Genomic DNA, 11,461 nt, shown 5'->3' with positions numbered 1-11,461 from the left:
TATTTTGAAAAATGTCAAGTGTAGTTGGCTTTATTAATGTTTAAAGTCACAAATCCGCAAATCGATATCGGGGCACGGGACATGAATGTTCAGAAAATGAGTTTGTTGCATAATAAAAAATCAAGTATGCATCGATTTTATTCATTTGTACGCCGTTTGTGTAGCTGTTAAGTCTCATTCAATCTTCCATTTTATATAAATGTATTGTGAAACCATACGATTTCAATAAAATAAATAAGCCGACTTTCTACGTACTGCCAAAGAGATGGACAACAAAATACGGCGACGGGGTTTCATTTTTAATGAAAATAAGTATAGTTAACTTTTGTTTTCACTTGTCTCCATCTTTTTTTTCATTTGGACAGGGTTTATAACAGAGTCGTTCAAAAAAGTCATTTTAAAACAAGTTAATGTTCTAAAGTTTTGACAGTCTAAGAGAAATCAATAGTTTCGTACCACATATATTATCGTTTTAGTATGTTCAGTTGAAAAATTCTAATTTAATTTACAAAACACTGTCTTCGAGCTATAATATATCTAGTTTTATGTGTAGTGTATACACTAAAGTTAATCATTAATCATAGAGAGTTGACAAGTTTCTGTGAGTTAACTGATCCACCAATCATCAGAATCACGAGAAAAACTATGGTTTCCAAGGTGATTAAAACAAAAGTCATGTAAAAGAACAGTCTGTCTAGCTTCCTAGACACTTCACTCCAAGACAAGCTGGAACTTTCGGGTTCCTGAGAATCACCATCAACCTTTTCAGTCTGGCTTCTTTCCTTGAAGTCTAGGTCATTGTTTTCATTGAAAGCCTGGACGTTACAAGAGGTTTTATTTCTGCTTGCCATTGTACAGTTGCTACATTTGGTCAACCAAGCCGATGGAAAGATGTTGCTTTTAGCGAGCTTTTCCGCCCACCGCGGAAGTGGCTTAGAAGTCTCCTGGAAACTGACGGACATCACAAAGACGGACAAAATACAGGAAACAACGCTGAAGCACAAAGTTATGGCTAGGTACACGGCTGGAAATGAAATAAATAGGTTTTAATATATACCTTTAGTATAATTGATAAGTAAATAAAAAAAAAATAGAGCATTGGAACTATTATATACATGTAGGCCTATATCCGTAAATGGTACAAGAAACCTCACTAAACAGACACACAACCACTGGGCGTTAATTAATTATAAAACATTAAAATCTCAATAAGTGTTTCAACGATAAACATGGGAATTACACTGTGAAAATTTTGATGAGTGTATTTTTCATATGATATAACAAGACTCAATCTGAATGGAATAAGCTTAATGTAATTATACTCCTTAGATCAGGACTATATACTTAAATGACCAAGTGCCGATGGTTGTTTACTTTGTTTAACGTACAAAAATATTTAATTCGAATTAACACAGGTGCAAAATATCAACCTTCAATAAAATTAAACAGATTACAGAGGAGGTAAGTAATAGTCATTGTTCTGCTCCAAATCATTGGTCCACTTTTACAACAACCTTGTCATGTAAAAGTCTGGATGCAGCGACTTGTGAATTGGGTTGTTGAAAAACTCATTTCTTTTGCTTGAATTCATGTAGAAAACCTTTGAAATGTAAATTTAAACCCTGTAGTTGAGTGTATGTGCCTTACACAAGATGGAGACTTCTATGGAGGTTGAGGGGATTTTGTCGGTGATGATGGTCAGCAGTACAGCCAGGGACAGAAGGACGGTCAGGATGAACCCAATCTGAACAGACAGAGGATTATAGATACAAAATTCGATACTGTTACAAACCAAACGTATAAATAAATAGAGCACAAAACCCATTACTGCATGTTGATTGGCTTCTTTCACTGCTTGTATATTAACTGCTCAAACATTTTAAAATATTCCGATTTCCGAGTAACATGAGAAATTCTCCAGGTTAGTATAGTTTCTGTATACTGTAATTGTTTTCGGAGGGCCTTAAAAAACACGCTGCATCTTGATGTGTTTCAGTTTGAGGTGGCCTTCTTCTCATTAATTTGAGCTATTATATTCATAAAACTTCTTAACTCTTATTAATTACTAATATGTTTTCATCATTTCACGTACTTTTTCCCCCGATTCAACAGGCAGAATAAACACAAGTGTGTTGAGGTAGGACAAGAGAAACACGGGCAGCAAGATGCCCGTGACGTAATATGACGTCCTTCTCTGTGTCACAATCGTGAACACAATCTCCCAGTGTTTCGTTATGACGCCATTGGCACCGAGTTCAATCAGCTCATTTTTCTTGGCACTTGTCTGAAGCAAAAGCCACTCGCCATTAGGCCTGTAATAAGGGAGACAATTAAGTATGGAGTTTTAAATGAAAGACAAAAATTGGGTCCTTTCTCTATCCTATACCGGTTTTAAAGCACATTTATAGAGTCAATCTGACTTTAGTCAAGCCATCCTTAAGCATAATTAAAAACAAAATGTTTTGATTTAACCCCATAACTAATAAAATACATATATAAAACAAGAGGCCAATTGGCCTTAACGGTCACCTGAGTAGCATATATCCCATACACAAACTTGTCATGGAGTCTCATATATGCATCTAATTAATTAGGTTTCATACTTGAGTAGAAAAATTATAAATTTGTAATGACGACCACGTTTCAAAAAGAACTGTGAAACCTATTATTTTGGTGAAAAACTAAAAGATTTGGTCTACAAAATCATGAATTCAGTTTTCCTTTCAGGTGTGTGGGAGTAAAGAAAATAATTTTTTAACGTTATATGCATTAACATCTATACATCCATTTTGGCCCTGCCCTAGAGTCAAAACCCATCCTTGAGGGGACATGAAAATTAAAATTTCAGTAGAGGACTTCCTGGTAAACATAATTATTAGTCAGTTTTTTTTATACAGATGTGTGAGAATAGAGAAGAAAATGTTTAAACATTATATGCATTAACACTATATTGCCATATTGCGCCCCCACCTCCCCTTCATGTTTTGAACCCCTGACTCAGGGGCCATGAATTTCACAATTTAGGTCAAGGAGATTGTGGATATCATAACCATGTATTCATTTTTTTTTGCCCGCATGTGTGGGAGTAGAGAAGATTTTTTAAGATTTAAAACATTTTTACTATAAGGCCATATTGGCCCAACCCTAGAGCCTGAACACCTAACAAAGGGGTCATGAATTTCACAATTTAAGTAGAGGCCCTCATGGACATCATAACCATGTATTCAGTTTTTTGCTCACATGTGTGGGAGTAGAGAAGAAGATTTTTTAAGATTTAAATTTTTTTTACTATATGGCCATATTGGCCCCACCCTAGAGCCTGAACCCCTGACCCAGGGGTCATGAATTTCACAATTTTGGAAGAGGGCCTCATGGACATCATAACAATGCATTTAATTTTTAACAAATATATATGGGAGTAGAGAAGAAGATTTTCTAAGATTTAATACATTTTTACTATTTGGCCATATTGGCCCAACCCTAGAGCCTGAACCCCTGACCCAGGGGTCATGAATTTCACAATTTTGGTAGAGGGCTTCATGGACATCATAATCATGCATTTAGTTTTTAACAAATATATATGGGGGTAGAGAAGAAGATTTTCTAAGATTTAATACATTTTTACTATTTGGCCATATTGGCCCAACCCTAGAGCCTGAACCCCTGACCAAGGGGTCTTGAACTTCACAATTAAGGTTGAGGGCTTCATGGACATCATTATCATGCATTTAGTTGTTGACATATATGATAATAGAGATGAAGATTTTCTAAGATTTAATACATTTTTACTATATGGCCATATTGGCCCAACCCTAGAGCCTGAACCCCTGACCCAGGGGTCGTGAATTTCACAATTTAGGTTGAGGGCTTCATGGACATCATAATCATGCATTTAGTTTTTGACAAATGTATATGGTAGTAGAGAAGAAGATTTTCTAAGATTTAATACATTTTTACTATATGGCCATATTGGCCCAACCCTAGAGCCTGAACCCCTGACCCAGGGGTCATGAATTTCACAATTTAGGTTAAGGGCTTCATGGACATCATAATCATGCATTTAGTTTTTGACAAATGTATATGGTAGTAGAGAAGAAGATTTTCTAAGATTAAATACATTTTTACTATATGGCCACATTGGCCCCACCCTAGAGCCAGAACCCCTGACCCAGGGGCCATAAATTTCACAATTTTGGTAGAGGGCTTCATGGACAACATAACCATGCATTTAGTTTTTTCCTCACATGCGTGGGAGTAGAGAAGAAGATTTTTGAAAATTTGGCTTTTTTTGCATATTTGGCCCCGCCCGTGGCACCTCAGGGGTGGTAGAGCCATGAATTTCACAATTTAGATTCTTCTTACCATAGAGATGCTTTACACCAAAAATGGTAACGATTGGCCTGGTAGTTTTCAAGAAGAAGTTAAAAATGTAAAATTGTTAACGCACGACGCACAGACGCACGACGCACAACGCACGACGACGAACGAAGACCAATAGCAATAGGTCACCTGAGTGACTCAGGTGACCTAAAAAAGGGCGAGAGTTTTAAGAAATTATGAAAATAGAGATTTTATACCGAGCGCAGCGAGAGGCGGGCGAAGCCCGCCTCGCGAAGCGAGGATTAATGGTAACACGTATATATATAAGAAAATCAGTGAAAAGTGAAAGTTGAATCAGGGGTACTAAGGCCAAAAAAAATTTCTTCCAGCCCTGGGCGCCGCCATCTTGGCAGCCATTTTGTTTTTAAAAAGTTAGTTCGATCATTGATTGATCGGTACTTATCGATGTTTGTTGCCCCTAAACTCGATTAAATAAGTTCCAGTGTTTCAATAGAAGGTCATTCGAATTAAAAGAAATTAAAAAGGAAACCAGATCATTTTCAATAGTGCTTTAATCAAGAAACACGACTTGTTCTATGTATGTCTTATCAAATTATCAGATGGAAAATAAAATATTAAGGTCAATTAACTGATCTTTTAGATACCGAATAAAGTATTTAATTTTCTTACAGCGGCATTCATATGAATTAAATTGATGAACAATGAAAGAAGAAATAAAATAAAAGTTCGGAATAACGTAACTCTCTTCGGCTATTTCCGAAGACAAAACGAACGTTTTACGTCTAAAATATGACGTCATAATGTAGACTGAGCACGCGACGTTTAGTTAAACTTCGGCTAATGATTTGAATAGGCAAACAGGCGGATCCTACTGTGTGCGTTTCACATAAATTTTATTCTACAAAAATCAAACTGCACTGTGTTAAATCTGCGCTCGGTCTAACGGTCACACCGTTTACATATTATTCAAAACAACATATTCACTGTAATAAAAAAAAAAATAAAGCTTGAAATATTCGTGTGTTATGAAAGTAATTCTATCATGAAGTCCCACGTGAAATTTTGAATTTTATAAAAACTCCGGAGAAAAAAGGTTCTGTGATCTCTTCTAGATGCTACACAATCCTTTTAAACAATGTATATATTGATCATTTTAACTATTCAACTAAGCATAACTCATTTGCTTGTAACACGGGTTTAAAACCATGCACATGTATAATTTATACCGAGCGCAGCGAGAGGCGGGCGAAGCCCGCCTCGCGAAGCGAGGATTAATGGTAACACGTATATATGAGAAAATCATTGAAAAATGAAAGTTGAATCAGGGGTACTAAGGCCAAAAAAAATTTCTTCCAGCCCTGGGCGCCGCCATATTGGCAGCCATTTTGTTTTTTAAAAGTTAGTTCGATCATTGATTGAATGGTACTTATCAATGTTTATTGCCCCTAAACTCGATTAAATAAGTCCAGTGCTTCAATAGAAGGTAATTTGAATTAAAAGAAATTAAAAAGGATTTCAGAAAAGTTCCAATAGTGCTTCAATCAAGAAACACGACTTGTTCTATGTATGTCTTATCAAATTATCAGATGGAAAATAAAAACATTAAACGTCAAGAAACGGATCTTTTAGATTCTGAATAAAGTATTAAATTTTATTACATTGGCATTCATATGAATTAAATTGATGAACAATGAAAGAAGAAATATTAAAAAATTCGGAATCACGTAACTCTCTTCGGCTATTTCCGAAGACAAAACTCGAACGTTTTACGTCTGAAATATGACGTCATAATGTAGACTGAGCACGCGACGTTTAGTTTAACTTTGACGAATGATTTGAGTAGGCAACCATGCTGGCGGATCCTACTTCGTGCGTTTTAAATAGATTTTATTATACAAAAATCAAACTGCACTGTGTTAAATCTGCGCTCGGTCCAACGGTCACACCGTTTACATATTACCGAGCGCAGCGAGAGGCGGGCAAAGCCCGCCTCGCGAAGCGAGGATTAATGGTAACACGTATATATAAGAAAATCAGTGAAAAATGAATGTTGAATCAGGGGTACTAAGGCCAAAAAAAATTCTTCCAGCCCTGGGCGCCGCCATATTGGCAGCCATTTTGTTTTTAAAAAGTTAGTTTGATCATTGATTGACAGGTACTTTTCGATGTTTATTGCCCCTAAACTTGCTTTAAAAGGTCCCAGTGTTTCAATAGAAGTGAATTTGAATTAAAAGGAATTAAAAAGGAAACCAGAGAAGTTTCAATAGTGCTTCAATCAAGAACACGACTTGTTCTATGTATGTCTTATCAAATTATCAGCATAAACGTCAAGGAACTGATCTTTTAGATACTGAACAAAGTATGCAATTTTATTACATTGGCATTCATATGAATACAATTGATGAACAATAAAAGAAGAAATAAAAAAAATTCGGAATCACGTAACTGTCTTCGGCTATTTCCGAAGACAAAACTTGAACGTTTTACGTTTGAAATATGACGTCATAATGTAGACGGAGCACGCGACGTTTAGTTTAACTTGACGAATGGTATGAGTAGGCAACTATGCAGGCGGATCCTATACTGTGTGCGTTTTAAATATATTTTATCATACATAAATCAACCTGCACTGTGTTAAATCTGCGCTCGGTCCAACGGTCACACCGTTTACATATTATATTTTATATCATCCATTAAGTTACTTTCTGCATTGTTTTTTAAACTTACTTAGGACCTACTTACATGTACATGTACCTATTGGAAAATCAAATACATTGTAATCATGATTGACAAAATAAAATGACTGATATTATATAAATAGTGCCTGTTTGGGAGGGTAACAGTTGAAATTGACACCCCGAGAAAACCATTGTCAACCGACGCGAAGCGGAGGTTGACAATGGTTTTCGAGGGGTGTCAATTTCAACTGTTATCCTCCCAAACAGGCACTATTTATTTTGTTATACTGAATGTCTTTTTTAAAATTGTTAAGAAAATTTTACTGCTTTTATATAGGAATAACGTGAATTCTACAGCGAACTGTACGCGCATAATTTTCGCGCATGTAACATTTTTTAATGTTACCCGTTGCCAAGTGCGTTGCTAACGCTGAGGGTAATAGTAAATATTATTAACTGCGTCTTAACCAATCAGATTTCAGTATTTAACATGAAAGTATAACAATTAGTATTATTACCCTCGGCGTTAGCAACATACTTAGCAACGGGTAACACAACGAATTGTTACATGCGCGTAAATTATGCGCGTACGGTTTGCCATATCATTTCTATATAAAACCAGTAAAAAATTCTCTAAAATTAAGACATTCAGTATGATAAAATAGATAGTGCCTATTTGGGAGGATAACAGTTGAAATTGACACCCCTCAAAAACCATTGTCAACCTGCGCTTCGCGTCGGTTGACAATGGTTTTCTCAGGGTGTCAATTTCAACTGCTTCGCGTCGGTTGACAATGGTTTTCTCGGGGTGTCAATTTCAACTGTTACCCTCCAAAACAGGCACTATTTATATACTATTACCCTCAGCGTTAGCAACACACTTGGCAACGGGTAACACAACGAATTGTTACATGCGCGTAAATTATGCGCGTACGGTTCGCTTTAGAAATCACTTCATTTCAATATAAAAAAGCAGTAATATTTATTTCTTTGAAAATAAGACATTAAGTATAATAAAATAAATAGTGCCTGTTTGGGAGGGTAACTGTTGAAATTGACCTCCCAAACAGGCACTATTTATATATTAGTTACCTGCGACTTTTTGCAGTTTTGAAAAAAAAAATCAGCCATAATGTTTTCTAAACACACGTGTTTGAAAAAATGACTGATACATTAAACTACACCTACTCTAAGTCCTCGGTAATGATCCCCGAGAAGGTAGGGTGTAGTTCGATTTCGTCCGTCGAGTAGCCCCAACTGGTGAGTTTAATTTGACAGAGCTGAGTATCAAATGGGTAGTATGTGATGTCGATCCGGCAGTGCGTGGTGAACATCTGGGGCTGTTCCCATTCCACTTCCCCCGTGTGAGTGATCCGGTACAGCAGTTGAGAGTCCGAAATAATATTCAGGTCGGAAACGCTGTGCAAACGAAACCAAAAAACAAGATTCTAATTATCTTTTTACATCATTTTCTCAATGGAGATCATTAATTTTTTTTATGAAATCTCTACGATAGTGAAGATCTATACTTTATCTCCAGCGTGTACAGTTATATTTTATAATTGATTAAGACGTAATAAGTTGTGTCTATATTTATGTTTTTCCGCTTAAAACCGATTTGCTTTAAATATTTTGATAATCTACTGGAGGCCAATTATTATTTTCATTGACACTGTAAACGAATGAGTGTATGTAGGGTAGGGTAAGTTGAAATATCTTTAATCAACACAGAAAAAATATCATCCTCCATTCGCTTGTCTTCTGTTTGTTCGATAAATGAATTTGTTAACAAGCTGCTGGTTGCTACAAGCTACAAAAGTTCAAATGTCTAAAAATTGATATGCAGTTCGTCTTTCCAATTTATTTTACTTTTCAAAGATGTTTCATCTAACTCTTCTGAAAGCTTTCAAAAGAAATGATTCATTTCAATACATCGTACAAAGTAGTTGTAGCTTACGAATTATCTATGAAAAACACTGGACGCCAGACTTCACTCTCGTCTGCAAATACATCAGTGATGTCCGGATATTTAGTAACATCCCATGCTAGCCGATAATCCTCCCAACTCTGCAGAGAAAAGCACCTTTTTTTAAAATTAAAGTAGTCAGACAAATTTCCTCATCCGAGAATTCTTTTTTATTTCTTTTGGTTTAGTTGAATTGTGCTATAATTGATATCTGCCAGAAATACGTACCGCCTCCAGCCATCCCGTGGTAGACAGTACTTGGTTCTTTATGTCCTGTGAAAAATAAACTTTTTTATTTCCTTAATATTTTAACTTGTGCTTACAACAAAAATTTCGATTTTTTTTACCACACAATTTGTTACCAATTACCTACTTTTTCCTTTGCTGATTTCGCGAGAGAGAGAAAGAGAGAGAGAGAGATAGATAGATAGATAAATCAAAATAAACTATATATAAAAAAAGGTCATAGAAGGCTGTAAAAGATTTTCAATTTAAAACTTACTTTGTTTTTTTAAATATGGAAAATAAAACAAGAAACTAGAGAAAAGTATATGAAATTCTTTTAATTCCAAAAGACAGGACAAGTGATCAATGTATATCTTTAGACCAATTCATTGAGGCTTTGATTTTGAACAATTTCGTCAATGTTAAAGAATTTCAATGAAAATTCGGCATAATGAAAATTATTCAAGTTTTTCGCGTTCAGATCCATAATCATTAGCACGTTTACATATATTTGGAATTTCATGTCTACATGTTATATACTCAATAAAAAAAAATACAATGATATACAAAATTACTGTTTATCAACGTCAGAAAATTGACTAGAAATAGAAGTGTAATTAATTTTACTTATCCTATAGAGGCGTTGTTTTTAGAAATTGAGTAGATATTTATCTATACATTACCATATAGTTAATGGTGAGGAGGTTCAGGGCCACACTAACGTTGGTTATCTTTGAGGGACGAACCAGTCGGTCATAATTGCTACTCAGTACTCCATTCTTCCTGATCGCCTGAACGTCAGACGAATTCCAAGCTGATGACAATGGAATTAAAGTAAGAAGAGTAAGACACACATATATTTCTCCCTCCTTGGTGTAAACCATTTCGATTCGCGCACTTGCAGGCGTTTGGCGCTCTCAGATATATGTCCAAAGTGAAGCACAGATTTGATACAGATCATCGTTCAGTCTCTCGCCTCATTGATCTCTGCATCTTAATTTCTTGCTGGGCGTAACAGAAACCCATTCAATTGATTTACTGGATGTGGTCAAAATAATCCAGTTCTGGCCATAATGAGGTTTTTTTATTCTCTCTTATTTTATAATTTTCAGAACATGGTTTCTCTGAACACCAAATCCAACACTTTAAAAAACCTAACCCATTTACTTCATTTTATCTGCGTATGAATTTACAAATGTTCCTTTTGAATCTGAAACAGGATTCTTCAAACACATTATTGAGCAATTCAGTAATTTTAGTGATAACGTTAACTCAAACACCTTCATCAATCGATGATTATATTTCAATGCTCCCCAACCTTTTGCCTGCTCGTAATCACAATTTCAAAAATACATGTATATTTGTTTTAATGAGAGAAAGAGCAATTTATATTGGCAAAGTCACATGAAGATAAAACCTCATATTAAACGGTTTTTTTTATTGTCAAAACGACTTTAAAAATTAAGAAAATGTTTGTGTGACTACGTATAAGTATGATGAAGAAAAACTGAAAGGGTGGATACCTCAATGATGCACGTTGATAAAGTTTCTGTAACTTTTTACTTGATTAAAAACACCTCAACGGATTTATCTCTTATTTCAAAACAAGCTCGAGTTATGGGTGGGTTTTTTTTTTCAGATACCCACACCAAATTGCCAAGTACTGTAATTAGGCAAATCATGTAAAGTTTTTGTATCAACCATCCGATAAATCAAGCATTGATTTATTCACCTTTATATTTCATTTTTTTTTCTTGATGTTCATTCCAACGGAATCTCAGAGAGAATGGTCGGTAACAGAGTATGTTTGAAGTTTACTGACCAGTTCCGGCAAACGAATTCATTGTTTGAAAACTTTTGAGAGAAATTAATCAGTAATTGTTAAATGTTAATTATTACTGGGGTATTACTATTGATTTAAACTAAAAAAACAAGTCCGTTTACTAATTGATTTTAATTGAGACGTGTAATTTTGAACTGACGGAACTATATTGTAAAATGAATACCTGGGGTTTGTTTATTTCAAAGGTGGATGACACACGGTCCAGTCATCCACATCAGAACACAATGTATCAATGTTATCCTGGGACAAGAAGTCTCTGCTCAAATACAATTATATAAATGTGTGCTATGAAATACTCATGAAGGACACCTTTAATTGGAATCACTCTCAGACTATCAATCTTTGGTCGATACGGAACCGATTATATTCTCTAACGCTAGATATCTAAGGGATTTCAAGCTTATAAAT

The 11,461-nt window shown here is 35.2% G+C and overlaps 1 protein-coding gene across 1 annotated transcript; it reads right to left on the bottom strand.

Moving 5' to 3' along the window:
• Nucleotides 1–138: 138 nt before the first annotated feature.
• Nucleotides 139–10,739, bottom strand: LOC128192911 (neuronal acetylcholine receptor subunit alpha-3-like). Its single transcript, XM_052865964.1, has 7 exons — nucleotides 9,894–10,739; nucleotides 9,214–9,258; nucleotides 8,977–9,086; nucleotides 8,208–8,438; nucleotides 2,093–2,312; nucleotides 1,648–1,744; nucleotides 139–1,024 (listed from the first exon to the last, which is right to left on the bottom strand). Exons 1-7 carry the CDS (start codon nucleotides 10,092–10,094, stop codon nucleotides 579–581), a joined length of 1,350 nt encoding a protein of 449 aa, XP_052721924.1. The 5' UTR covers nucleotides 10,095–10,739; the 3' UTR covers nucleotides 139–578.
• Nucleotides 10,740–11,461: the final 722 nt, after the last annotated feature.

The sequence above is a fragment of the Crassostrea angulata genome, chromosome 7, assembly GCF_025612915.1.
Source record: "Crassostrea angulata isolate pt1a10 chromosome 7, ASM2561291v2, whole genome shotgun sequence".
NCBI lineage: Eukaryota > Metazoa > Mollusca > Bivalvia > Ostreida > Ostreidae > Magallana > Magallana angulata.
This window is presented reverse-complemented; position numbering and strand designations above follow the sequence as displayed.